This window comes from Talpa occidentalis, unplaced genomic scaffold (genome assembly GCF_014898055.3).
Source record: "Talpa occidentalis isolate TD23 unplaced genomic scaffold, MPIMG_talOcc4v2.1 talOcc4.16, whole genome shotgun sequence".
In the NCBI taxonomy this organism is placed as follows: Eukaryota; Metazoa; Chordata; class Mammalia; order Eulipotyphla; family Talpidae; genus Talpa; species Talpa occidentalis.
The window spans coordinates 80,927,630-80,952,517 of NW_023601653.1; the positions used below are offsets into that span (position 1 = coordinate 80,927,630).

A 24,888-nucleotide genomic window follows, 5' to 3' on the forward strand; every position below is an offset into this window, starting at 1 on the left:
CATTCTCAAAGCACATATGTGTCTATTCATTTAAGTAGATAAAAGAAGGTAGAGAAACATATATTCAGGCAGATAGTTGTTGATTCTTAAACATTCTGTTTTCATGTGGCATTTTTCAAAAAATGGAGAGGGTCATAAATAAGACTTATGAAGGACTTGCTCACAATTTGTAGTAAATGTAAGCAGAAATGTAGATCAAGAAGAAGTAAAAACGTATGAAACTTAAGAAACTATTATTTTGGACCCTTTTTCAACATTGCCCTAATTCCATGGTAGGAGTACAATTTTGTGACCAAGTCCTTGAAGGCTTGTATCACTTGTTTGTTCCTCAGAGTATAAATAAATGGGTTCAACATGGGGGAGATGGATGTAGGTAAGAGTGTAATCCCCTTATTCATGGTCATGTCATCTTTCGCTGAAGGTTTGATGTAGATGAAGATACAGCTGCCGTAGGAAAGGAAAATCACAATGATGTGGGAAGAGCAGGTGGAAAATGCCTTCTTCCTTTGCTGGGCTGATGGGAACCTCAGAATTGTTCTGAGGATATAAACATAGGACAGAATCACACAGGCGAGAGTGATAATGAAGATCAACACAGAACACACAACAACCATCTGCTCTAGGAGCCAAGTGTCTGAGCATGAGATCTTCAGCAGAGGATTAGCATCACAAAGAAAGTGGTCAATGGCATTAGAGTCACAGAATTCTAGGCCCCAAAACATAAGAAATAGTGGGAATATCAACAAAAAAGTTGTCAGCCAACAGGAGAAAACAAGAGTTTTACAGAACCTGGGGTTCATGATGGTCACATAGTGCAGGGGTTTGCAGATGGCCACGTACCGATCATAGGACATGATGGTCAGGAGGAAAAATCCCGTTACTGCAAACAGGTCTGTTAAAAATAGCTGGCTTAGACATGCATTATACGAAAAGTTCCTATCACCTGTTGACAGACTGTATAAGAACCTAGGAATGCAGGCAGAAGTGAATGAAATTTCTAAGAAGGAAAAATTCTGGAGAAAATAGTACATTGCAGTTTTAAGGTGGGAATCTACTAATATTAGGAGGATGATGATCATGTTTCCAGTTACACTGAGCATGTAAGAGATGAATAGAAATATGAAAATCAGAATCTGCAGTTGTGGGTCATCTGTTAATCCCAGGAGGATGAAGGTTGTTATTGCTGTGTGGTTTCTCATTCTTGGCTCCTGAATTACTCTTAACTGTGTGTGAAATTAGGAGAAATAGACTCAAAAAAGAGAGAGAATATTCTATTCACAGGGTTTTTACTTTGAAAGTCAAGCCATAGAATTTATTTGACTTCATGATGTTATTTTAAAACCATGCTCTTGGCTTCTTTAATGGTCACTTGATTGGTTGAAAATCTTGCATCTCAAACATGATGAGCACAACATATAAAGAGAAATATATTTATATTGCAATCAGGTTAACATGTATGCACACACGACACATAAATTGCATATCAGAAATAAAATTTTCAAGAAAAAACAACCTTTAGCCTCCCTTCTCCCATCACCCATTTTTAATGTCCTGCATTAAAACAGTTAGTAGTATATGAAATCAATGTTATAATTGCTAATTAGAATGACCTGTGGTTTGCCAATAACAGAATTTCTTAAGGATGCATTCAGCAACACTACAGTATAAGTGACAGGATCATTTCACACATTTTCTTTTCTTTGTTTTTTTCCATCTTTCCTATTTTATTTATTTTTTGGGGGGATAGAGATAACACTTTCCTTTCTTTGATAGAGATACACTTGTCCTGTTAAAATCTGTATTAATATGTTGTCTTTTTTGCCTATTTAACACTATTTTTATGACACCATATAAAGTATGTAGACAAATATGTTGTAATAATTTATTCCTGTATATTTAGTTATCTTACATTAATCAGGAAGTAGGCTCAGAAAGGAGGGATCACAATGCCAAACTTCAAGCTATACTATAAAGCCATAACAATTAAAACAGTTTGGTATTAGAATAAAAACAGACACACAGACCAATGGAGCCAAATAGAGCCCAGAAGTAAAGCCACACTTATCTGGACAACTAATCTTTGACAAAGGAGCAAAGAATATGCAATGGAACCCGGACAGTTTGTTCAATAAATGGGGCTGAGATGGACCACCACATGCACTAAATGAAACTACCACTACCTCTCACTGTGCACAAAAATCAACTCAAAATGGATAAAACAACTGGACATAAGACCTGAAATCATGAAATATATAGAAGAAAATATAGGTAAAACACTACAAGACATACCTCTCAGTAACTTCTTTAGACTCCTCACCCAAAGCAAAGAAAATCAAGGAAAAGATAAACACCTGGGATTACATCAAACTGAAAAACTTCTGCACAGCACAAGAGACACCCCAATGATTGGGGAAAAAATTTTGCACTGTATTTCACCCATTTTCAAAAATTTACTCTTTATCATTTAATCTTTGATAGATCAATTCACAGCATAAGACTGTTTCCCCACAAGTAATCACTGGTGACATTAAGAGACACATTTTTCCCAAGGATTTTCCCATAATTACCAAATGAAACCTAGCTGTGTTTCATTTTAATGAAACAGCTTAATTTTTTTCCAGGTAAGTTGTAAATACCTGGCCATACTTTTGATATAAGACTTTTGTAACTCCATCTGGCACAGCAGTTAGGACTTTATTCCACTGTCATTAGAAACCTATAATGGATCTACAAACAAAATCTAGTTATAACCAACATCAGCTGACAGATATGTGTGATGGGTTACTTGAATGTTTATGCCTTAGTGAGATTTTTCTTTGATGAATTGTAAGGGGGTGTTTCCCATTTCCTACCTGAGTACTCTTGGCAAGAGGTGGAATTCTCTGCTCTTTTCTGTATAAAACACAGATATAAATATGTACAATCTTGGGTTGTCCTGAAAAATGGACATTATTGAGCAAAAAATTCCTATCACTCTATCAGGGACAGCATAAATACTCATCACTACTTAATATACTAAATGTTCTAATCTTTTTTTCTCCTGGGGTACCCTTGATATGCAAATTTCAGACATTAAAACATGATACTACTTTTAGTTCTATTGTTAATATTAAAACTCTCAGATAGACAGGTTTTATTTCTTCTCTTCTCTGAATTCAGAAGAAATCATCGTTATCTAGTAATTGACGACTTTACATGGAATCCCACTGGAACTGAACCTTCTGAAACAAATTAAGAATATTCTTAAACCCCCCAGGACTTCACTAACATCCTAACTCAATACATACCCAGGTTTTACATCACTCCTTTCTAATCATCAACACATGTCTTCTGTTCTATCCAGGTATTATTCAGGCTTTGTTAAAGCAAATGAAATCAGGTGTATTTGCTGTTAGTGCACTTCCAGTAATATTCATATTTTATTAGCTCAGTGAACTAAGATGACAATATTGCAGCTAAGCTGTCATTTATAAGGAAGGAAAAAATAATTATATTTTGGCAAAAATAGTGATTTGTGAAAATTATTTAGGGGCCATCATCTCTGAATGTCCATCATAATATTCTGTTCCAAAGAATGCTAGTGAGATATACAGTTTCCTTTCTTAAGAACTTGTACTCTAGTCTTTGATTGGAGCTATCTTTCCATGAAGAAAAAAAATAAACAGAAATTGATCTAAATCTTTACTTATATTGCAACAAACACTTTCAATGAATTTAATAACTTCACATTTTACTTTTATACAGCAAAAGAACATCAGAAATAACAGTTCCTTTTCTGAGATATCTACGTTATTGTCATTTTAACTTTAAGCATAGAAGTCTGGCATTTTACTGAGACCAAGGAACTAGAATGTTAAATAAAACATTCAAATTAACAAACAAAAAATCCTTACTCTGCTGGAAGACCAAAAAAAAGGTTTTAGTTGAATATGCAATCCTGACAGCTCAAGATGAAAATGAAAGTGTAAGAAGAGTCCGCCTGTCCATAAATGGCCCATCATGGAGCTTTGCATATTTCCACGACATCTTTCAGAACATACATGACAGCAGAGTCTTCCATGATTTCCCCACAAGACACTCTTTGATGGCCTCTTCCACTATACCTCTGAGGACCAATTCCTCGAATCTTACTACTAGAATAAAAACATTTATTTTAAAAGCCTGATAAAGGCAAGGAGATTTTTATATTTCAGACATAATTCCAGATATGTCAGGACATAAATTTTGCAAAATGAATTTCGATGCTTTGTCCTCTGTCTCTTATGCTCGCGCAAGGACCATCTGGGTGTATTTGGGGCCCTTTGTGACCAAACTGCAAACATGATAATGACTCTAATGAGAAGTGAATTTTTGCCAAAGTCCTACAGAGACATCAGTGGGAGCAGTGTCCTTGGGGATAATCAGATGCAACACCTTGGCCAATGAGAAAACAAATTTCTGGCAAGATTTCTACTCAGATAAGAAATTGAAGAAAACATGAACTATAGTTTGATATCTAATTTATACAGGGAAATATATCAATATACATAATAATGTGTTTATGTAGTTACATGTAAACAATTATTACTGTTTCCCTTATTAGCATAGATTTGCATCATAATTTTTCTACATAATGTGGTCTATCCCACAAAAAGGATAGAGAATAAGGAGTCTGGAAGCATTACACAAATCTAATATTCAGGGAAAATTTTCAAATCTTGAAAATAAGAATGACTGTTCTTACAATATCATTGCTTGACAGGTTCAGCCACGAAGCACAAGGAAAATGCACGAGCAATTCACTTTGCCATTTACTGTTTGCTTAATGTCCGATACGAGGTTACACATGAAATTTTTCATCATGCAAAGACTATGAAGTTACTCTTCTTTAGGACATGAACTATAAGAAAATGTATGTAAGCAGTCCTTAATTATAACGTCTTTAGTCCATGAATACGGTCTGAAGAAGTTTCACCCTTTACTTGCTTGATGGTGAAGTAGAATAAAATATTTTGCTAGAATTCATTCATAATGCATCATGATTGTCAATTTAAATAAGTCATACATTCATTGAATTCACCTCCAAGTGCAGAAAATTTTCAGAAATCTGGGATTTGTTTTTCTTCATTATAAATCCTGGGTCTCTTGCTTATCTAATGGGCTTTAGCATAAACCTATGGTTAACAATGGCTGTGGCCACGACTGCCTGGGGGGATAAGATTCCTCACAGACAGGACAGTTTACACCTGCCTAACTCCATTTTCTGAGTACAACACGCTTTCTGTTTATTGGAGTAACATTGCATAGAGCACATGGGTCTGGTATCCAGCATCATATATTAACTCCTTTATATTCGACAATGAACTCACCACAAAGTCCTAAGAGAAAATACAATTTATATCCAAAAAACAAAACAGTTCATTTCTAAAATGATTTTCATAGTTGAACACTACTCTCTCATACATGACAGTAAGATTATTACATGTTCTTTGAACCACAGAAAAATTTCACCCTCATTTTATCAAGCTTGTTTTCCTTTTAAAAAATAGTAATTACTCTCTCTTAAAATCCTGGATAAATAAACTAAATTTTGTATGGAAAATGTAAACATGTAAAAGACTAGATAAAAATGGGACTCCCAAATGCAGCAGGATGAGCGCAGCGCTGTAAAGCTGTCCGCAGCCTCGGCAGAGCCAGTTCGATTCTGCCCGGCCAGGGAGATTCCCACATGGCAGGGCAGACCTCTCCTGTCTCGCCTGCTGCTCCCCTCAGCAGTGTATTTCGGTCCTTCTGCCTGTTCTGCCCCTGCTCTGTCTCTGGTGAAATCTCGCGACCTCCCACGTTCTGGCCTGTACCCTAGTGCTTGTATAAATAAATAAATCTTAAAAAAAAACTAAATAAAATGCTCTGAAATCTTCAAACTGTAAGAAACTGTCACAATGTTATCCCAATAATAGGATATTTCTTCAATTTCCAAGACAGGCATATTCTCATGGGATCACAATATTGTTCTTCTCAACATCATTCTCAAAGCACATGTGTTTTTTCCTTTAAGGAGAGATGATGAGCTAGAGATTGACATTCCCAGACAGATAATTTGCTTATTCTTTTTTTTTTTTAAGTTTTTTTTTTTTTAAAGATTTATTTATTTATTTATACATGCACTGGGTACAGTCAGAAGCGCGGGAGGGTGAGAGAATTCACCAGAGCCAGAGCGGGGAGCAGAGCAGGCAGAAGGACCGAAGTACACTGCTGAGGGGAGCAGCGGGCAGCAGGAGGGGTCTGCTGCCATGTGGGACCCTCCTCTGGTGGCCGGGGAGCAGCCGGGGATCGAACCAGCGCTGCAGAGGCCGCGGGCAGCTTCACAACCCAGCGCTCAACCGCTGCGCCACCGGGGAGGCCCAGATAATTGCTTATTCTTAAACATTTTTGCTCTGGTGGCATTTTTTCAAAAAAAAAAAAAGAGAAGGTCGTATGTAAGGAGAGGTACAGAGTGACTTCTTCACAATTGGTATTAAATAGAAGCAGAAATTTATAACAAGAAGTAGAAAAATGGGGTTGATACTCAAGTAAATATTATTATGGACCCTTACTTACTTCAACATTCCTCTAATTCCTTGAGAGGGGTACAATTTTGTGACTAAGTCCTTAAAGGCTTGTATCACTTGTTTGTTCCTCAGAGTATAAATAAATGGGTTCAACATGGGGGAGATGGAAGTAGTTAATAGCGTAATCCCTTTATTTATGCTCATGTCATCTTTTGCTGAAGGTTTGGTGTAGATGAAGATACAGCTGCCGTAGGAGATGGAAATCACAATGATGTGGGAAGAGCAGGTGGAAAATGCCTTCTTCCTTTGCTGGGCTGATGGGAACCTTAGGATTGTTCTGACAATATAAGCGTAGGACAAAACCACACACACAAGAGTCAAGATAAAGATCACCACAGAGCAGAAAATAATCATCTGCTCTAAGAGCCGAGTATCTGAGCACGAGATCTTCATCAGAGGATTAGCATCACAGCCAAAGTGATCAATGGCATTGGAGTCACAGAATTCCAGGCCCAGAAACAAAACAAATGGTGGCAACATCAACAGCAAAGTTGTCACCCAACAGCACAAAACAAGCATTTTGCAGACCCTGCGGTTCATGATGGTCACGTAGTGCAGGGGTTTACAGATGGCCACGTACCGATCATAGGACATGATGGTCAGGAGGAAAAACCCTGTTACTGCAAATAAGTCTATTAAAAATAGCTGGCTTACACAAGCATTGTAGGTAATGGTCCTGTCGCCTGTTGATAGACTGTACAAGAATCTAGGAATGCAGGCAGAAGTGTATGAAATTTCTAAGAAGGAAAAATTCTGGAGAAAATAGTACATTGCAGTTTTAAGGCGGGAATCCACTAATACGAGGAGGATGATGATCATGTTTCCAGTTACACTCAGCATGTAAGAGATGAATAGAAATATGAAAATCAGAATCTGCAGTTGTGGGTCATCTGTCAATCCCAGGAGGATGAATGTTGTTATTGCTGTGTGGTTTCTCATTCTTGGCTCCTGAATTACTCTTAAACTGTGTATAAAATTAGGAGAAATGAGACTCAAAAAAGAGAGAGAATATTCTATTCACAGGGTTTTTGCTTTGAAAGTCAAGCCATAGAATTTATTTGACTTCATGATGTTATTTTAAAACCATGCTCTTGGCTTCTTTAGTGGTCACTTGATTGGTTGAAAATCTTGCATCTCAAACATGATGAGCACAACATATAAAGAGAAATACATTTATATTGCAATCAGGTTAACATGTATGCACACAAGACTCATAAATTGCATATCAGAAATAAAATTTTCAAGAAAAAACAACCTTTAGCCTCCCTTCTCCTATGACCCATTTTTAATGTCCTGCATTAAAATAATTAGTGGTATATGAAATCAATGTTATTATTGCAAATTAGTTATGATCTGTGGTTTGCCAGTAACAGAATTTCTTAAGGATGCATTCAGCAACAATATAGTAAAAATGACAGGATCATTTCACACATTTTCTTTTCTTTGTTTTTTTCCATCTTCCATATTTTATTTTTTTGATAGAGATAACACTTTCCTTTCTTTGATAGCGATACACTTGTCCTGTTAAAATCTGTATTAATATGCTTTTTGCCTAGTTAACACTATTTTTATGACACCATATAAAGTATGTAGACAAATATGTTGTAATAATTTATTCCTGTATATTTAGTTATCTTACATTAATCAGGAAGTAGGCTCAGAAAGGAGGGATCACAATGCCAAACTTCAAGCTATACTATAAAGCCATAACAATTAAAACAGTTTGGTATTAGAATAAAAACAGACACACAGACCAATGGAGCCAAATAGAGCCCAGAAGTAAAGCCACACTTATCTGGACAACTAATCTTTGACAAAGGAGCAAAGAATATGCAATGGAACCCGGACAGTTTGTTCAATAAATGGGGCTGGGATGGACCACCACATGCAACTAAATGAAACTAGACCACTACCTGTCATTGTGCACAAAAATCAACTCAAAATGGATAAAACAACTGGACATAAGACCTCAAACAACAATATAGAAGAAAATATAGATAAAACACTACAAGACATACATCTCAGTAACTTCTTTAAAGACTCCTCACCCAAAGCAAAGAAAATCAAGGAAAAGATAAACACCTGGGATTACATCAAACTGAAAAACTTCTGCACAGCCCAAGACACATTAACCAAAACAGAGAGACACCCCAATGAATGGGGAAAAAAATTTGCACTCTATTTCACACATTTTCAAAAATTTACTCTTCATCATTTAATCTTTGATATAGATCAATTCATAGCATAAGACTGTTTCCCCACAAGTAATCACTGGTGACATTAAGAGACACATTTTTCCCAAGAATTTTCCCATACTTACCAAATGAAACTTAGCTGTGTTTCATTTTAATGAAACAGCTTAATTTTTTTCCAGGTAAGTTGTAAATACCTGGGCATACTTTTGATATAAGACTTTTGTAACACCATCTGGCACAGCAGTTAGGACTTTATTCCACTGTCATTAGAAACCTATAATGGATCTACAAACAAAATCTAGTTATAACCAACATCAGCTGACAGATATGTGTGATGGGTTACTTGAATGTTTATGCCTTAGTGAGATTTTCTCTGATAACCCATTTTTCCCTGGTGCAAAAACAGAGTGCTGTTACTCACAAAAGAGGAATTAATCAGTGAAAGAATGACCTACTGAAATTGTGGACAATAAAGCCACCTACTTTTCGTCACTTATTGTTCAATCTTTATGAAACGAAAGCTGGTTCCAATGGTCCACAAAGAGGCTAAATTCTCTCTACTCATTTATTTTTTATCTGCCAATAAAAAACTTCTTTTCCTCTTTCCATCTCAATGATGTCAGTATACATGAAATATTCTGGGGTATTTTCTGCCTTTTTCACTGTAGTATATTCTCATAAATAATACAACTTCAAGTAGACTGATGATTCCCAAATTTTTATGTGTAAGTGAAAGACCTTTACATCTTCTGTCTTCAAAATTCAAATTACCCTTAGACATCCTTATTGGACTCAAAAATTGTAAGTTGGTGTTTCCCATTTCCTACCTGAGTATTCTTGGCAAGAGGAGGAATTCTCTGCTCTTTTCTGTATAAAACACAGATATAAATATGTACAATCTTGGGTTGTCCTGAAAAATTGACATTATTGAGCAAAAAATACCTATCACTCTATCAGGGACAGCATAAATACTCATCATCACTACTTAATATACTAAATGTTCTTTTTTTTTTCTCCTGGGCTACCCTTGATATGCAAATTTCAGCCATTGAAACATGATGCTACTTTTAGTTCTACTGTTAATATTAAAACTCTCAGACAGCTTTTATTTCTTCTCTTCTCTGAACTCAGAAGAAATCATCATTATCTAGTAATTGGAGACTTTACATGGAATCCCACTGGAACTGAACCTTCTGAAACACATTCAGAAAATTCTTAAACCCCCAGGACTTCACTAACAACCTAAATCAATACATGCCCAGGTTTTAACATCACTCCTTTCTAATCATCAACACATGTCTTCTGTTCTATCCAGGTATTATTCAGGCTTTGTGAAAGCAAATGAATTCAGGTGTATTTGCTGTTAGTGCACTTCCATTAGTATTTATATTTTATTAGCTCAGTGAACTATGATGACAATAGTGCATCTAAGCTGACATTTATAAGGAAGGAAAAAATAGTTATATTTTGGCAAAAACAGTGATTTGTGAAAATTACTCTAGGGGGCATCATCTCTGAATGTCCATCATAATATTCTGTTCCAAAGCATGTTAGTGAGCTCATTCAGTTTCCTTTCTTAAGAACTTGAACTACAGGCTATGATTGGTGCGGTCTTTCCATGAAGGAAAAAAAGTAAACAGAAATTGATCTAAATCTTTGCTTATGATTGCAACAAATATTTCTAATGAATCTAATAACTTCACATTTTACTTTTATACAGCAAAAGAACATCAGAAATAACAGTTCCTTTTCTGAGATATCTACGTTATTGTCATTTTAACTTTAAGCATAGAAGTCTGGCATTTTACTGAGACCAAGGAACTAGAATGTTAAATAAAACATTCAAATTAACAAACAAAAAATCCTTACTCTGCTGGAAGACCAAAAAAAAGGTTTTAGTTGAATATGCAATCCTGACAGCTCAAGATGAAAATGAAAGTGTAAGAAGAGTCCGCCTGTCCATAAATGGCCCATCATGGAGCTTTGCATATTTCCATGACATCTTTCAGAACATACATGACAGCAGAGTCTTCCATGATTTCCCCACAAGACACTCTTTGATGGCCTCTTCCACTATATCTCTGAGAACCAATTCCTTGAATCTTACTACTAGAATAAAAACATTTATTTTAAAAGTTTGATAAAGGCAAGGAGATTTTTATATTTCAGACATAATTCCAAATATGTCAGGACATAAATTTTACACAATGAATTTCGATGCTTTGTCCTCTGTCTCTTATGCTCGCGCAAGGACCATCTGGGTGAATTTGGGGCCCTTTGTGACCAAACTACAAACATGATAATGACTCTAATGAGAAGTGAATTTTGGCAAAGTCCTACAGAGACATCAGTGGGAGCAGTGTCCTTGGGGACAATCAGATGCAACACCTTGGCCAATGAGAAAACAAATTTCTGGCAAGATTTCTACTCAGATAAGAAATTGAAGAAAACATGAACTATAGTTTGATATCTAATTTATACAGGGAAATATATCAATATACATAATAATGTGTTTATGTAGTTACATGTAAACAATTATTACTGTTTTCCTTATTAGCATAGATTTGCATCATAATTTTTCTACATAATGTGGTCTATCCCACAAAAAGGATAGAGAATAAGGAGTCTGGAAGCATTACACAAATCTAATATTCAGGGAAAATTTTCAAATCTTGAAAATAAGAGTGACTGTTCTTACAATATCATTGCTTGACAGGTTCAGCGACGAAGCACAAGGAAAATGCACATGCGTTTATTTGCCATTTACCGTTTGCTTAATGTCCGATACGAGGTTACACATGAAATTTTTCATCATGCAAAGACTATGAAGTTACTATTCTTTAGGACATGAACTATAAGAAAATGTATGTAAGCAGTCCTTCATTATAATGTCTTCAGTCCATGAATATGTTTCTGAAGAAGTTTCACCTTTTACTGGGTTGATGGTGAAGTAGAATAAAATATTTTGCTGGAATTCATTCATAATGTGTCATGATTGTCAATTTAAAAAAAATCATACATTCATTGAATTCACCTCCAAGAGCAGAAAATTTTCAGAAATACAGGATTTGTTTTTCTTCATTATAAATCCTGGGTCTCTTTGCTTATCAAATGGGCTTTAGCATAAACCTATGGTTAACAATGGCTGTGGCCACCACTGCCTGGGGGAGTATAAGCTTCCTCACAGACAGGACAGCTTACACCATCCTAACTCCATTTTCTGAGTACAACACGCTTTCTGTTTATTGGAGTAACATTGCACAGAGCACATGGGTCTGGGTCCAGCATCAAATATTAACTCCTTTATATTCGACAATGAACTCACCACAAAGTCCTAAAAGAAAATACAATTTATATCTAAAAAACGAAGCCGTTCATTTCTAAAATGATTTTGATAGTTGAACACTACTCTCTCATACATGACAGTAAGATTTTTACGTGTTCTTAAAATCACAGAAAAATTTCACCCTTATGTTATCAAGCTTGTTTTCCTTTTAAAAAATAGTAATTACTCTCTCTTAAAATCCTGGATAAATAAACTGAATTTTGTAAGGAAAATTTAAACATGTAAAAGACTAGATAAAAATGGGACTCCCAAACGCAGCAGGATGAGCACAGCGCTGTAAAGCTGTCCATAGCCTCTGCAGCACCTGTTCGATCGATCCCTGGCCGGCCAGGGAGATTCCCACATGGCATGACTGCTCCGCTCAGCAGTGTATTACGGTCCTTCTGCCTGTTCTGCCCCCTGCTCTGTCTCTGGTGAATTCTCACGCCCTCCCATGCCTCTGGCCTGTACCCTAGTGCTTGTATAAATAAATAAATCTTTAAAAAAAAAACTAAATAAAATGCTCTGAAATCTTCAAACTGTAAGAAATTGTCACTATGTTTTCCCATTACTAGGATATTTCTTCAATTTCCAAGGGACAGGCATATTCTCATGAGATCACAATATTGTTCTTCTCAACGTCACTCTCAAAGCACATGTGTTTTTTCCTTTAAGTAGAGATGACGAGCTAGAGATTGATATTCCCAGACAGATAATTGCTTATTCTTAAACATTTTTGCTCTGGTGGCATTTTTTCAAAAAAAAGAGAAGGTCGTATGTAAGGAGAGGTACAGAGTGACTTCTTCACAATTGGTATTAAATAGAAGCAGAAATTTATAACAAGAAGTAAAATGGGGTTGATACTTAAGTAAATATTATCATGGACTCTTACTTCAACATTCCTCTACTTCCTTGAGGGGAGTACAATTTTGTGACTAAGTCGTTAAAGGCTTGTATCACTTGTTTGTTCCTCAGAGTATAAATAAATGGGTTCAACATGGGGGAGATGGATGTAGGTAAGAGTGTAATGCCCTTATTCATGGTCATGTCATCTTTTGCTGAAGGTCTGGTATAGATGAAGATACAGCTGCCGTAGGATATGGAAATCACAATCATGTGGGAAGAGCAGGTGGAAAATGCCTTCTTTCTTTGCTGGGCTGATGGGAACCTTAGAATTGTTCTGACAATATAAGTGTAGGACAAAACCACACACATGAGAGTCATGATGAAGATCACCACAGAACAGGCAATAACCATCTGCTCTAAGAGCCAAGTATCTGAGCACGAGATCTGCATCAGAGGATTAGCATCACAGCCAAAGTGATCAATGGCGTTGGAGTCGCAGAATTCCAGGCCCAGAAACAAAACAAATGCTGGCAACATCAACAGCAAAGTTGTCACCCAACAGCACAAGACAAGCATTTTGCAGACCCTGCGATTCATGATGGTCACATAGTGCAGGGGTTTGCAGATGGCCACATACCGATCATAGGACATGATGGTCAGGAGGAAAAATTGTGTTATTCCAAACACCGATATAAAAAATATTTGGCTTACACAAGCACTATAGGTAATGGTCCTGTCACCTGTTGATATACTGTACAAGTATCTAGGAATGCAGGCAGAAGTGAATGAAATTTCTAAGAAGGAAAAATTCTGGAGAAAATAGTACATTGCAGTTTTAAGGTGGGAATCCACTAATACGAGGAGGATGATGGTCAGGTTTCCAGTTACACTCAACAAGTAGGCAATTAGTAGAAATATGAAAGTCAGAATCTGCATTTCTGGGTCATCTGTTAACCCCAGGAGGATGAAGGTGGTTATCACTGTGTGATTTCTCATTTCTGGCTCCTGACTTCCTCTCAGGCTCTGTGGAAAACTAGAGAATCAGACAGAGGGGAAGAGGAAAGAATATTTTCCTGTTCACAAGATTTTGGCTTGGAACAATCAAGCCATGTAATATATTTGACTTAATGACTTTATTTTGGGTTTTGTAAATACATATTTATTATATTATCCTTCATTTTTGTATAATGTATGATTTCCCTGTGAAATTCCCACCACCAATTCACCAGTGAACTCTCCCACACTTATGGTGAAAATGTAAATTGGTCCAAACACTGAGGAAAGTTGTATGGAAGTTCTCAAACTACTGAAAATGGAGCTTACATATAATCCATTTATTCCACTCCTAGGTATCTACTCAAAGGACACAAAAAAAGACGTTATTTTAAAACCATTCTCTTGGCTCCTTTAACTTGATTGGTTTGAAATCTTGTATCTCCTCTTTCATTTCAACATTTATTCCTCTAAAATTTATGCTAATGTATCTGGATAAAAAGCAGCACCCAAGGTGACCACTGGGTTTGCTTACCTGTATTGGACAGGTGAATTTTCATACCTTTCAATGATTGCCATTTTGAGTAATGAAGACCAGGTCAGGGATACTACAATTTTGTATACGAGGCAATAGATATTTCTATGTTTCTGTTTCTTTCTCAACCACAAATATGTCTTTAATGAAATGGGATATTTTGTAAATAAAGAATCCAAGTCCCGGGATTTTCAACTGTGATAAGGAATAGGATCCTGCACTGAAAGTATCATCAGTTTGTAATATGAAACTAGCAAGTGTTTGCTATAAATTACATTCACAGGAACCCTGAATGTGTGTTTTTCTGGTTCCTGAACAATTTAGGTTTATTTTCACCTTACAAGACACTTACAGCAGACATTATCCATCTTCCATCTGTCAGACAACAACAGTTTATAGGGACCATATCATCAAAGGAGCCGTGATCACAATCAGGAGAAATTATTGTTATCTATAATCAGGAGCCTTTACATGGAATTCCAGTGGGACTGAACCTTCTGAAACAAAATAAGAAAGTTCTTTTTAATATATTTTATATACATGTACATCATTCTTCATTGTTGTGCAATATACACTCTCTCCTCTCAGGTGATCTCTCCGGACTTCTCTGGATCCTAACTCAATGCATGTCCCAGATCCCACGGCGCTCCTTTCTAGTCACCAATGCATATATCCGGATAGTATGCAGGCTTTGATAAAGTACATGAATTCACGTATATTTTCTACAAGTGTGTTTCCAGGAGTATTTACTTTTAATGAGCTCAGTGAATTCTATTGACAATATAGTGGTAAACTTGGTACTTATAATGAAGGAAAATATAGCTATATTTCTGCAGAAATTGTCATTTGTGAACATTATACACTAGAGGTAGATCACTTCTGACTGTCCATCATATTATTCTTTTTTTTTTTTAAAGCTTTTTTTTTTTTAATAGAGGCATGTTATTTATTTATTTGTTTGTTTGTTTGCTTTGTTTATACATGCACTGGGTACAGTCAGAAGTGCGGGAGGGTGAGAGAATTCACCAGAGCCAGAGCGGGGAGCAGAGCAGGCAGAAGGACCGAAGTACACTGCTGAGGGGAGCAGCAGGCGGCAGGAGAGGTCTGCGCGCCATGTGGGACCCTCCTCCGGTGGCCGGGGAGCAGCCGGGGATTGAACCGGTGCCGCTGAGGCTGCGGGCAGCTTCGCAACCCAGCGCTCAACCGCTGCGCCACCGGGGAGGCCCGCATCATATTATTCTGTTTCAAGAGTCTCATGAAATCATTCCATTCATTTCTTAAGACCTCTACTGTATCTTGAGACCTGTGCTACTCTTGCTATGAAGAGAAAGAAAGTACAGGAACTGATCTAAATCCTTAGTGATGCATGCAACAAATATTTCTAATGAATCAATCATTACATTTATATTTTACATTTATAGAACAAAATAACAACAGATATAACTTCTTTTCATTTTATCATTTTAATTGTATACATAGAAGTCTGATATTTTACTGAGATCAAAGAACAAGAATGTTAAATAAAATCACTGAAATTTACACGTAAAAAAATACTTACTCTCCAGGAAGACAAAAACAGCTTTTGTTGACTATGCAATCCAAGAACACAAGATGAAAATGAAAGTGTAGGTGAATCAGTCTGTCCATAAATGGCCTACCATGGAGCTTTGCATATTTCCACGATCATATGGAACATACATGACAACAGGTCTCCAGGATTCCCACACAGACACTCTTCAATGTCCTCTTCCACTGGAACTCTGGGGAATCTTAGTACAAGAACAAAAACATTTATTTTAAAAGGTTGACAAATATAATTTTTATAAGTTTCAGTAAGATAATCCTGATATCTCAGGACATCAATTTTATACAAAGAATTTAGATGCTTTGTCATTTGTCTTATAGAGGTGCAAGGACCATCTGGGTGAAAAAAAAGCCCTTTGAGACCAAAGTGCAAACATAATAATGACTCTAATGAGAATGAATTTTGGCAAAGTCCTAAAGGACATGAGTGGGAGCAGTGTCCTTGGGGACAATAAGATGCAACAACTTAGCCAAGGAGAAAACAAATTACTGGCAAGACATCTACTCAGATAAGAACAAAAAATGAAAAAGAGTTTGATATCTAATTTTGGGGGGAAAATAAATCAATATACATAATAATGTTTATGTAGTTACACATAAAAGTATTACTATCTTCCATATTAGTACAGATTTGCATCCTAATTTTTCTACATAATGTAGTCTGTACCCTACTAAAAGGATAGAGAATAGTGAGGCTCCACCATTACACTAATCTAATATAAGAAAAATTTTTCAAATCTTGAAAATAAAGAGAATGACTATTCTTACATCATTGCTTGACAGGTTCAGCCATAATGGGCAAGAAAAATGCATTTGCATTTCACTTTGCCATTTACTGTTTGTTTAATGTCCAGGTGCCATGAGGTTACACCTAAAATTTTTTAAATTTAGGTTAAGAGAAATCATCATACAGGGGCCTCCCTGGTGGCACAAGGGGTTGTTAAGATGCAAACTATGAAGCTATACACAGCCACTGCAGCTGGAGTAGATCCCGGCCAGGGAGGTGACCCACAGTGTGCAGCAGACCTCTCCTGTCTCCCCGCTGCTCCCCTCAGCGGTGGATTTCAGTCAATCTTCCTGTTCTGCTCCCCACTCTGTCTCTGGTGAATCCTCTCACCTCCCACACCTCTGGCCTGTAGCCCAGTGCTTGTATGCATAAATAAATAAATCTTTAAAAACAAAAGAAATCATCATACAAAGATTATGAAGTCACACCTCTGTAGGACATGAACTATAAGAAAATGTACTTCAGCAGCCCTTCATTATAATCTCTTTAGTCCATGAATACATCTCTGAGGAAGTTTCACCATTTACTTGTTTGATGGTAAAGTTGACTGAAATATTTTGTTTGCATTCATTCCTAATGCGTCATGATTGTCAACTTAAAAAAAAAACCATACATTCATTGAATTCACCTTCATGTGGAGAAAATTTTCAAGAACACAGGATTTGTATTTCTTCATTAAATACTCCTGGGTCTTTGCTTATCAAATGGTTAATGATGGGTGTGGCCATAGTTCCCTGGAGAATATAAGCTTCCTCAAAGACAGGACAGCTTACACCTTCCTAACTCAATTTTCTGTTTATTGGTGTAACACTGCACATAGCATCATGGGTCTGGCAGACAGCATCAAATATTAACTCCTATATATTCAACTTTAACTCACCACAAAAAGTCCAACTCGATTCTTCAACACACAATGGACTTTTTCACCCTATTTGCCCATCCCTTCCAAACCTTTTCCCACTGATAACCCCTCACTGCTCTGATAGTCTAAATGTTTAGCTATTTTTAATTAGTACCTCTTTTATTTAATTCACCTGCTTGTTTGGTTTCCCTATATCCCAAAAACAGTTTTGTCTCTCTCCATTGGATTTATTTCACTGAACATCGTGCCCCTGGTCCCTCCATATTCTTGACATGGCAGGATATCATTTTTCCCCCCAAGTTTCAAATATTTATTCATCAGTGCAAACTCCAACACCACCCACCAACATGATTTTGAGCACTTAGAGGAAAAATATTTCCTGGTTAACTGGGAATTGTGCAGAAGCTTCAGGAAGACTGTTGTTTTAAGCAGCTTAATAGGGAATGAGTTATTTAATAGTCTGGACCTTCTCTCTGCAGTTGCTGTCACCTACATTTGCTGAGCAGAACTCCTATCGATCCTGGGGCCCAGTTTGTTCCCTGTCCTGGGTTATTCTTCCTGTCCCAGCTAACATCTGGATTGAACGACACCAGACACACACACACGCAGACTCGGCCAGTTCCCCCTGCCCCAGTAAACACCCAGGGGTGCCCGGGCTAGGGCTTCCTGACTGCCCCAGGGTCTGTGGGAGCGCGGTGTGGGGGGAGGCCTGGGCAGGCAGGAGAAGGGAACAACCTGCAAGGCCTGGGGCAAAGTCCCTCTGTACCTCTTGTCTTTAATATTATATTAAGAGCAATCGTCGTCCATGATTGATCTTGGTCATTCTCTCAGAGTGTGAATAACCCCAGTACTTGTAGATATACTGACACTTCAACTTTCAATAAAATTATGTATGTGTTAATTTTATTGAAATTAATTGGTGTGTTCTAATCACAAATCCCAGAGAAAATCTTTTGTGTTGCTCATTTACCCGCCAAAAGAAATCCCTTGTGTATGTAATTAATAAATGAAAAAATAACTCACCTTTCTAAAAATACGAAACTTGCAATGATACCATTCCTTCCTAGGAGGATACAGTAGCTCTTAATGTGTGCTTCTTCAAGTTTTTTCATCCATTTACCAATTATAAAAGAGTGAAAAATGTGAAACATTAGAATATTACTTGATATCATTTCAACAATGTTTGGATATATTAAGAATTAACATCTGAACAATAGAAACCAAATAAAGATTTTACTATTAATGTCTTACATTATATAAATTCAAAATAACACATAAGATGAGAATCAGGAGATGGAAAAATTAGAGAAGCACAGAATACACCAGCATTTTAAAATTTAGTCATGTCGTAAGTTCCTTTTCTTCAATTTAATTGAAAACATTTTGCTAGATTATGAGGAAATTCAGAATCCATCAGACTAGCACCACTTGTGTTCATCATTCTAGAGAAAATATAGGCACTTAGGTGTTCTGCATATCAGTCTTTTTCAAAACATAAACTAAGGCAATGATAGGCAAAAATAACACAGATTTACCAACGGTTTTATTGCATAAAACCTGTATTACAGGCCCAGAGTTTGTTAAATACTTCTAAGTCTTTGCCTCCCTATTTTATGACTAATTGCATAAGTATAAATTATTAAACTCAAAAAAAATAGACTGAAGAGCTGGTCACTGGGAAGACATACATTTTTTATCTTTCGCTATCAGTTTGCCACATAATGTGGAGGATTTTTTTTCTTTACCGTGTTATAACCTTTGAGAAAATAACCTTACTATTTATAAATGCTAATAAAAATACAATAGAATCTTATGTAGCTGTGAATTGCATGAGAGTAGATATGAAAAAAATACATTCCATTTTTAGTCAATAAATGACAAAGCAACTGTAGATACAGGCAACACCAAAATTACATAAAACTCTCACTCTCTGCAGACCACAGCAGATGCTATGGTAGAAGTAGTAGAAACTGATCAAAGAAAAAATAAATTACTATTCCATATATCATAAGGTGGGAAATGAAGGAAACTGAGAAAATCAATAAAGTATTGAAGGTAAAAGTTTTGGTACACAGAGGATTTTTTAAACAGTAGTAAAAAGGAACACACCCAGTATGGAATATTTCATAGGACAGACAAACTAAAAATGAGAAAAAGTCTCAGATTTCTTTATGAGATTGTGTTCACAAAAGATTACATGCTGAAATAACAGAGGCAATCCACATTCCCTTGAGCAAAATACTCCTAAAAGAAAAAAAATTATATCTAAAAAACAAAACAGCTCATTTCTAATATGATTTTGATAGTTGAAAGCTACTCTCTCATACAAGACAGTAAAATTTTTACATGTTCTTTGAACACACAGAAAGAATTCACCACTATACTTTTATATTATCAAGCTTATTTTCCTTTTAAAAATATTAATTTCTGTCTCTTAAATACTGGATAAAGTAAATTTTATATAGAAAATTTAGACATGTTAAAAACTACATAAAATGTTCTGAATTCTTCAAACTTTAAGAAACTGTCACTATGTATTATCATTACTATGATATTTCTTCAGTTTTCAAGGGACAACCATATTCTCTTGAGATCAGAATATAGTTGCTCTCAACATCAGTCTCAAAGCAGATATTTGTCTATTCATTTAAGTAGAGAAAGGGAAATAGAGACAGACATATCTGGACAGATAATAGTTGATTCTTAAAAATTTTTGCTCATGTGACATTTTTCAAAAAACAGAGAGGGTCATATATAAGGAGAAGTAGAGAGTGACTTGTTCACAATTTTGTATTAAACAAAAGCAGAAATTTATGACAAGAAGTAAAATGGGGTTGAAACTTAAGTAAATACGATTATGGACCCTTACTTCAACATTCCTCTACTTCCTTGAGAGGGGTGCAATTTTGTGACTAAGTCGTTAAAGGCTTGTATCACTTGTTTATTCCTCAGAGTATAAATAAATGGGTTCAACATGGGGGAGATGGAAGTAGTTAACAGCGTAATCCCCTTATTTATGCTCATGTCATCTTTTGCTGAAGGTTTGGTGTAGATGAAGATACAGCTGCCGTAGGATATGGAAAGCACAATCATGTGGGAAGAGCAGGTGGAAAATGCCTTCTTCCTTTGCTGGGCTGATGGGAACCCAAGAATTGTTCTGATGATATAAGCATAGGACAAAACCACAAACACAAGAGTCATGAGGAAGATCACCACAGAACAGGCAATAATCATCTGCTCTAAGAGCCTAGTATCTGAGCATGCGATCTTCATCAGAGGATTAGCATCACAGCCAAAGTGATCTATGGCATTGGAGTCACAGAATTCCAGGCCCAGTACCAAAATAAGTAGTGGAAACATTAACAACAAGGTCGTCATCCAACAGCTGAAGACAAGCATTTTGCAGACCCTGCGGTTCATGATGGTCACATAGTGCAGGGGTTTGCAGATGGCCACGTACCGATCATAGGACATGATGGTCAGGAGGAAAAATTGTGTTATCGCAAACACATATATAAAAAATAGTTGGCTTACACAAGCATTGTAGGTAATGGTCCTGTCACCTGTTGATAGACTGTACAAGAATCTAGGCATGTTGGAAGAAGTGTATGAAATTTCTAAGAAGGAAAAATTCTGGAGAAAATAGTACATTGCAGTTTTAAGATGAGAATCCACAAACGTAAGAATGATGATGAACAGGTTTCCTGTTACACTCAACATGTAGGCGATTAATAGACATATGAAAGTCAGAATCTGCAGTTGTGGGTCATCTGTTAACCCCAAGAGGATGAAGGTGGTTATTGCTGTGTGATTTCTCATTCTTGGCTCCTGAATTCTGCTCAGATGATAGGACAACTGCAGAAATGAGGCTGAGGAGAACAGGAAAGAATATTCTCTTCACAAGAATTTTGGGTTGGAAAAGTCAAGCCATGTAATATATTTGACTAAATGAGGTTATTTTAAAGCCATGCTGCTCTTCACCCTTTATATGTCACTTGATTGGTTTGAAATCTTGGATCTAATCATTACAAGCACAATATAAAGAGAATTATATTTTACATTGACTAGGTTAATATGTATGCACACCTAACACATGAAATTGTATAGCAGAATCAAAATTTTCATATTTCACCAACCTCGCCTCCTTTCTCTCATGGGTCATTTTTAATATGACACATTAAATATAACTATTAGTATCATTAAATCATGCTATAATTGCTAATTAGTCATGACCAATGGATTGGCAAGAACAGGATTGCTTCAGCAACAATACAGTATAAAGACTGATAGGATCATTTCACACATTTTCAAACATTTACTCTTTATCATTTAATCTTTGAAATAGATTAATTCACAGCATGACTTTTCCCCACAAATAATCACTGGTGAACATTAAGATGTGCTTTTTATCCCCAGGAATTTTCCCATACTTACAAACTAAAATTTAGCTGCTTTTCATTGATTGGCCTGAACTTTGTTCCCCTGGATAAGTTGTAAACACCTGGGATATTCTGATGCAGATATTATTTGCTCCATCTGGTGCAGCAGTTGAGGACTCTATTCCACTGCCATTGTGAAACCTACAATGATCTATGAACAACATCTCATTATAACCAACATCCCCTGACTCATGTGCCATGAGTTACTTGAGCATTTATGCCTTAGCTTCATTTTCCTTAATGACCCATTTTTTAGGGGGTGCAAAACACAATGTGTTTTTGATTCACAAATGAATGATTATTTAGTGAGAGAATGTCCTGCTGAATTTGTGGACAACAGGCATTATCCTTATTGATCAATGATTTCAGTTTTGTTTGACTCACTAATTAAGTCATTGACATTATTAATTGGATGGTCTGATTTCAATTTAATTTTTTCATATTTTTCTCTAATTTCAGATTTCCACTTTAGTCCCTGACTCTCTGTGATACAGCTTCTAGAGAGACCAGTACTTTAAAATGTTTTTCTATGTATTATTTTAAATGCTAAATGAAGTATAATCATTTTGACTTTTTTTTGCATTAGACACTATTAGCCCCACTTTAAATATTCTAGATATGTTTCTTCCATGATATCCCCTATTTCCTTTTCTTTTGGCATCTTTAACTACCACTTGTCCTACTTAGTTAAAAATTTCACAAATAACTGATTCATACATCATCCTTCTGACACCATGAAATCTGCATTTTCAAAGTTTCATCTAATTACACGTGCTGATTATGGAATTCCACTCTCCTGTACCACTGTTGCCCTTGACACATTCAGTACTGCTCCACAGAATCAAAAACCAACAATTATTGCTCGATATTCACAATTGAGCTCCTGCTATAATGCTTCTAAGCTTGTGCTCACTTTGAAAAGCTACTGACATTGATGATGTTTTCACTTAATTTTGCCATTTCCATGATTCTAACTTGAGAAACCGGTGATTTTATTTTCTGTTTTCAGTTTATTAGTTTGCTGGTGGTGAAGTAGTAGAGAAAGGCTTCTAAGCAGGACACACTGTCAAAAACAGTCACTTTACAGGGACTATCTGCATGGAGAAACTAGATTCAGCCAATATTTTCCCTCCTCCTAGCCATCCCGTCTGTAATTGATTGATGCTGACGCTCACTCGCTGTTTTCTCAGGTTTGTCTTAGGAGTTTTTTTTAATCCCTTGTACCCTGCACAGCAGTAACCCGGGTTTAACTGAAAAATTTATATAATTGGCCTCCCTGGTGGTGCAAGGGGTTAAGCACCGCACTATGAAAAAAATCGCAGCTTCTGCAGCACGAGTTTGATCCCCTGCCAGCCAGGGAGCAACCCACATGGCGGAAAGACCACTCCTGCCTCGCCCACTGTTCCCCTCAGTGGGTTTTCTTACCTGTATTCTACAGATGAATTTTCACAACTTTCAATAATTGTCATTCATGAGTAATGAAGACCAGTTCAGGGACGCTACAATTTTGTGTACGAGGCAATAGATATTTCTATGTTTCTGTTTCTTTCTCAACCATAAATATATCAGTAATGAAATGGGATATTTTGTAATTAAAGAATCCAAGCCTTGGATTTTCAACTGTGAAAAAGTAGAAAAGGATCCTGTACTGAAAATATCATTAGTCTGTAATATGAAATTTTTAAGTACTTGCTATAAATTACATTCACAAGAACCCTAAATGTGTATTTTTCCGGTTCCTGAACAATTTACGTTTATTTTTGCCTATCAAGACACTCACAGCAGACACTAGCAATATCGTCCATGTGTCAGACAGCAAAGGTTTATAGGGACCATTTCGTCAAAGGAGCCGTGATCACAATCAGGAGAACTTATTGTTATCTAATAATCAGGAGCCTTTACATGGAATCCCAGTGGGACTGAACCTTCTGAAACAAAGTAAGAAAAATTTTTTAATATATTTTATATACATGTACATTATTCTTCATTGTTGTGCAATGTACACTCTCTCCTCTCAGGTGATCCCTCTGGACTTCTCTGGATCCTAACTCAATGCATGTCCCAGATCCCACAGTGCTCCTTTCTAGTCACCAGTGCATGTCTTGGCTTATATCTGGATAGTATGCAGGCTTTGATAAAGGACATGAATTCATGTATATTTTCTACAAGTGTTTTTCCAGGAGTATTTACCTTTAATGATCTCAGTGAATTCTAGTGACAATGTGGTGGTAAACATGGCATTTAAAATGAAGGGAAATATAGCTATATTTCTGCAGAAATTGTCATTTGTGAAACTTTTACATTAGCAGGCAGATCACTTCTCACTGTCCATCATATTATTCTGTTTCAAGAGTCTCATGAAATCATTCCATTCATTTCTTAAGACCTCTACTATTTCTTAAGTCCTGTGCTACTCTTGCTATGAAGAAAAAGGAGTGAACAGGAACTGATCTAAATCTTTACTGATGCATGCAACAAATACATCTAATGAATTTAATCATTTTACATTTACATTTTACATTTATGAAACAAAATAAAATCAGCTATAACTCTGCTTTTCCATTTTATCATTTTAATTTTAAACACAGATGTTGGACATTTTACTGAGACCAGAGAATGAGAATGTGAAATAAAAACACTGAAATTTACACACAAAAACATACTTACTCTCCAGGAAGACAAAAATAGCTTTAGTTGACTATGCAATCCAGAGAGCTCAAGATGAAAATGACAAT

General features: G+C 36.3%; 4 protein-coding genes across 4 annotated transcripts; all 4 read right to left on the reverse strand.

Annotated features, from left to right (window-relative positions):
• Positions 1-233: 233 nt before the first annotated feature.
• LOC119247091 (olfactory receptor 6C2-like) lies at positions 234-1,199 on the reverse strand. The gene has a single exon (XM_037513307.1). The coding sequence runs from the start codon at positions 1,197-1,199 to the stop codon at positions 234-236; it is 966 nt and encodes a 321-aa protein (XP_037369204.1).
• A 2,798-nt stretch (positions 1,200-3,997) lies between these two features.
• On the reverse strand, positions 3,998-7,526 carry LOC119247092 (olfactory receptor 6C2-like). The gene is made up of 2 exons (XM_037513308.1): positions 6,577-7,526; positions 3,998-4,133 (listed from the first exon to the last, which is right to left on the reverse strand). Exons 1-2 carry the CDS (start codon positions 7,524-7,526, stop codon positions 3,998-4,000), a joined length of 1,086 nt encoding a protein of 361 aa, XP_037369205.1.
• Positions 7,527-12,995: 5,469 nt separating this feature from the next.
• LOC119247093 (olfactory receptor 6C2-like) lies at positions 12,996-13,949 on the reverse strand. Its single transcript, XM_037513309.1, has one exon. The coding sequence runs from the start codon at positions 13,947-13,949 to the stop codon at positions 12,996-12,998; it is 954 nt and encodes a 317-aa protein (XP_037369206.1).
• Positions 13,950-20,579: 6,630 nt separating this feature from the next.
• On the reverse strand, positions 20,580-21,533 carry LOC119247094 (olfactory receptor 6C2-like). Its single transcript, XM_037513310.1, has one exon. The coding sequence runs from the start codon at positions 21,531-21,533 to the stop codon at positions 20,580-20,582; it is 954 nt and encodes a 317-aa protein (XP_037369207.1).
• Between the last annotated feature and the right edge of the window lie 3,355 nt (positions 21,534-24,888).